The sequence below is a fragment of the Penaeus monodon genome, chromosome 26, assembly GCF_015228065.2.
Source record: "Penaeus monodon isolate SGIC_2016 chromosome 26, NSTDA_Pmon_1, whole genome shotgun sequence".
NCBI classification, from domain to species: domain Eukaryota; kingdom Metazoa; phylum Arthropoda; class Malacostraca; order Decapoda; family Penaeidae; genus Penaeus; species Penaeus monodon.
Window position 1 is genome coordinate 19,595,344 of NC_051411.1, and position 5,000 is coordinate 19,600,343.

General features: G+C 35.0%; 1 protein-coding gene across 2 annotated transcripts in view; it reads left to right on the forward strand.

Moving 5' to 3' along the window:
* LOC119589976 (apolipoprotein D-like) overlaps positions 1–3,621 on the forward strand; it is an 18,457-nt gene extending 14,836 nt beyond the window's left edge. Inside the window, exons 2-6 of one of the 2 annotated variants that reach the window (XM_037938668.1) lie at positions 1,598–1,748; positions 2,196–2,320; positions 2,630–2,724; positions 3,239–3,349; positions 3,464–3,621. In XM_037938668.1, the coding sequence (XP_037794596.1) occupies positions 1,611–1,748; positions 2,196–2,320; positions 2,630–2,724; positions 3,239–3,349; positions 3,464–3,609 (615 nt within the window). In that variant the 5' untranslated portion in view covers positions 1,598–1,610 and the 3' untranslated portion in view covers positions 3,610–3,621. Of the gene's footprint in view, positions 1–1,596; positions 1,749–2,195; positions 2,321–2,629; positions 2,725–3,238; positions 3,350–3,463 lie in introns of both variants that reach the window. The other variant, XM_037938667.1, reaches the window with a different exon arrangement.
* The last annotated feature ends 1,379 nt before the right edge of the window (positions 3,622–5,000 follow it).

Consider the following 5,000-nt stretch of genomic DNA (forward strand, 5'->3'; position numbering starts at 1 on the left):
TTTTTTTTGTTTTTGGTTTTCGTTTTTTTTTTTTTCTTTCCCAAAAGTTTTATGTATGGGCTCCCCAAGGTTACTATGTGGTCTTGCAAAAAAAAACTTGAGGGAGCGCTGTCAAAAATTTAAAATTTTCAAGGGGGCAGGCAGGGAAATTTCACGTGGTATTCTCGTGCATAAACCCACCATGACCAGGGGGAAAATGAAAAAGGGACCGGGGAAATCATGTGTATTCTCATCATAATGCCCCAAAAAATACCCAAAAAAAACATGGGAGAACGATGAAGTGACCGGGGTATTCTCGTGCATTTCCCCAACAATGTCGGAAAAACCCAAAGGGGGGAAACGAAAAATAAAAACTAAAAATAAGGGAAAATATGTCCTAAACAAGCTACACATTTGGGGGCCAGTTGACCACGTTTTTTCCACGAGCCTGTCGCAGGGGTAGAACTTCAAGGAAGAAAACACACAAAGCTTTTAGCCCGGGGGATAAAAAGCCACAGACCCCAAAACCATCCCAAACTGTTCGAGTTCAAGACCAATAACGGGAAGATGAATACACCCACAGTCATTGAGATTCCCCAACCTTCGATCCAAAATAGTAGAACCCAAAAATTGGGCATCTTAAAAAAAAAAGGGCGATACATCAGGCAGACACCACAGCCCAGGTACCCTTTCCCAAAAAGAAGACCATCGGAAAATACTAAAAAAACAGGGGAATTGATAACATAAGATCATGTGGCAAAGCCCAAAAATATGCCTAAAAAAGACAACCCATAGGCACAAAAACAAGTATGGCCGTACCATCAAACCCCAATAGACTGAACTTGTATCGTTTCTTCTCTATAGTTGTTGTAAATGCTTTATGTGTTAAGGAAAGTGCTCTCATATAGCCGGTATCTAACCTGATTCTCGAACAATGGGTATATTCTTTTGAAAATTACTGAAAAAGGTGCTAAATTCTTTTTTACATGTCTGTGAAATACAAAGCATTCTCAGTGCAATCTCATTACCCAAATTAAAAGGCTCAATAATTTTTAAAATATTTTTTGAATACACTTTAATTCTCAATATTTTGTACTAATGCCAAAGGTTATATCTCATATATGATAAAATCTAACCCCTTTTCTTTTTTTTCTTAAAAAGAGGGGTTATATGATTAAACCCTAATTACTCATTTATTTAGTACTTTATATACTTTATATTATAACTTTACTAACTATCCCCCTATACATTTTGCTGCGTACGTAACCCCTACTAAACATTGTGTTGTACCTCCTCCCAAAAATCTCGCGTAGCTCAGCAGAGCTCCGTATTTTATTCCCTTTTCCCCCAAATGGAGTAACCAAACAAAAATAAAACACTGAGATATGGTTTTGCAACGCATTGTGGGGGAGCATGCATGCGGTGTCCGTGTCGGCTGAATAAAAGCAAAAACTTTTCACAAAGAAATCCTCAGAAAAAAAATAGATGTATTTTCCATGAAAATTCAAACTTATTTTATGCTTTAATTACAAATCATTTTCAAGTTTTTATTTTTTTGGATTACACCTAATGGGTTAGCTTTGATAAAGTCGTCTAAGAGGTTTTTTTTTCTTTGGCGACTTGTCGCGTAGATGGCGGTTTTGTTGGTGTTCCTGGCCATACTTAGTCTGTTCGTGGGCGCCGTCCGCGTTCAGGGCTTCATGCCGGTTCCCCCTGACGACGGGCCCTGCCCCGTTTTCCCCGTAGTAGAAAAATTCGACCTCCATGCGGTGAGTTGCTGTCTGAGTATAGTTACCCACCATTACCACGCGAATGCGACGACGGAGGCTAGCCTTCAGATTAAGATATCTGTAACTTATTTATTAACCATAACAACAGCTGCACTTCAGTAAGATTTTGCAAATTTATTATTTGTACTACAATATTGCATAAACTCTTACATAATGTACCCATTGATTGCTAATTCCACTCAACGCCGACATAATGGCTCTAGCGTTGCATTCATTTTGGTGATTTCTAAAGATTTATTTTTCAGTGAAAATGATAACGATGATCATAACACCTATGTAATGATTGTTTATTTATTAACACGATTTTGATTTAGGACACATTAACAATGGTACTTTTACCGAGAAGGCATATCTATGTTTTGTTTTGTTTTTCTTAATGTCAAATCCAGAGTCCCCGAAACAGGTAACTGTATCATTTTCCCTTAGTACCTCGGCCGATGGTATGAGATCGAGCGCTTCTTCAATCCGTTCCAAGACGGCTCCTGCGTCACGGCCGACTACGCGCTCTTCCCGAATGGCAGCGTGTCCGTTCTCAACTCCGACGTCCAGGAGTAAGTACCGACGTGCTCGCAAACACGGGAAGTCGGAGAAGGACAATTGTGAGAAAAAATATCCATGATACTATTTTAGTTAAAATTTATTATCAATGATCTTATTTTCGTAAATTACATTTGCCAATAATTTTGTTTTGTTTTATTATTATTATTATTATTATCATTATTATTGTTATTATTATTATTATTGTTGTTGTTGTTGTTATTATTATTATTATTATTATTATTATTATTATTATTATTATTATTATTATTATTATTATTATTATTATTATTATTAATTTTCTTTTTTTCTTTTTTTTATAGAGGTGAACTAAATACAATCGCTGGCGTGGCGACTCTATCAGATGACCCAAGTGCTGGTCAACTCTTTGTGGAATTTCCTTTCACCGCTGGCTTCGGTAAGTCTGTAACATCTCCGCAGTCCAAAATCCCATCAAAATATACATATGGACATTGACTACAGGTCACATGATACATAGCAAAACATGATGCATACCTATATATTCATTACTTGTGAAACTACCGATAACAAGGACATAAATCATACTTAAAGGATTGAGCGGTAACCACGGTAAGATTTGGTACTTTTTGTTTAGAGATTGGTCACATGAAATAATTTGGTTTATGTGATCTGTTAACATGAATTCTGAACTTCTACCGCTACGTGGATTTTTGGTTCCGTTCGTTCTCTTCCTCTTTTTTCCTTTCTCTTTCTTTTTACGTAGACGCCTTTGAGCCTACGCCACAAGGTACTTGGTAATAGGAGTACGGTCTGTTTCCCAGTGTATCAGGGATTTTTACGTAAGCGTTTTAAGAGTTTTCTTTGGTAGAGGAAAAACTCCTCAGGCGTTTTAGCCAGAAAGCTAGAAAACTATTATTTTGTAAAATAAATGTTCAGTTAATGCCTTTCAGATGGAAACAGCATGGGGAGAAACAAACCTAACTACAATGTGGTTGCAACCGACTACAAAAACTACGCTGTTGTCTACACGTGTGAATATTTTGGACCTGAACTTAAATTTGGTAAGTTTTTCTTCGTAGCAGAGATGACGATTTTTTTTTTCTTAAACATAACCTACTTTTATCAACATTTCAAATATAGCGAACTAATCAAAATTTCTGTCTCTACCTTTCCAGAATTTTCTTGGATATTGGCACGTAGACCACAGATTCCAAACTCATTTTTGACGGATTTGAAGCACTGGCTGCAGCTGGTCAACATCAATGCCAAGCGGTACATGCCCACCGTGCAAACCAACTGTCCAAATCGAGCAGTATCTTAGGACGTAAAACCTTATTGGATATTTTATCTGTGCGATAGTAATTGCCTTTCAATAGATAGTAGGTTTTTGATCTGGAAAGATAATTAGTGAAACATATGATGAAATGAACTTTCGTGAAGTGCAAACCTCAGATCTATTTACTTTAAAGTTCAATAAAATTATTAATAAAGACACGAAAGGTTGACTTCAGTAACCTGGTACAAGTAAACCCAAACCCTTTTGATACTCTGATAACGAAAAAAAAAACATGAGCTTTGTGAAGGTCCTCGCTTTTCGAGCGATAGCCCATCTATTTTTTTTTATTGATCCAGTAGTTTTATAATAAGCACACACACACATACACGTGTGTGTGTGTGTGTATGTATGTATGTATGTATGTATTATATATATATATATATATATATATATATATATATATATATATATAAACATACACACACATATATAAACATATATATATATATATATATATATATATATATATATATATATATATATATATATATATGTATGTATATGTATATATATCAATATATATCCATACATAAATGCTATATACATGTATATATATGAATATATAACTGTATATGTAAATATCTTACAGAATATATATGTATATATGTGTGTGTGTGTGTTTATATATATATATAAAATATATAATATATATATATATATATATATATATATATATATATTTATAAATAAATATATATCTATGCTATATAAATATATATCATGTATATATCATATATAGATATTACAAAGGTATAACGTAGTTATCCTTAATAAATCTGATTATATAAGCAAAGCTCATTCCCTTTTGAACGACAACTCGACGTATCAAAAACTGCGCTAAACCCTTCCCCTTCTGTCACGGACCCCCCCCATTTCGTAAAAACCTTAACTATTGCTGCTTTTTCCCTGCCCCAAATTCTTTGATCGCTTTAAAAGGGTTTTAATCCCTATTCTATTTTTAGGGCCCTTCCTAAACTCAAAAAACAGGGCGCCCCTCTAGGCCTTTTTATCTGTTTTGCAACTGGGTTACCCCCCTTTAACTCATGGCTGCGACGTTTTATCCCCTTTTATGGGGCCCTTTTTTTCTGATAGTCTTTAACATTCAAGGGATTTCATGGTAAGATTGAAACTTCCCGACGCACGAAAATTAGTGATTTTTGGTAGTTCTTTGTTCACAAATTTTTCCGCTTGAAGATGTTTAAAATTTTCTTGAAAGAAAACTTAATTCACTGTGATAAGTCCTTTTCCCGGTCATTGCTTTATCGATCTCATTCGTTTGTGCGTCCAAATAATGTCTTTACTTTTTGAGGTGAATTTTATAAACAAATCAAGGGTACGCGGGGGGAAGTGTTTAAGCCCGGTCTTGCGTTTTATTT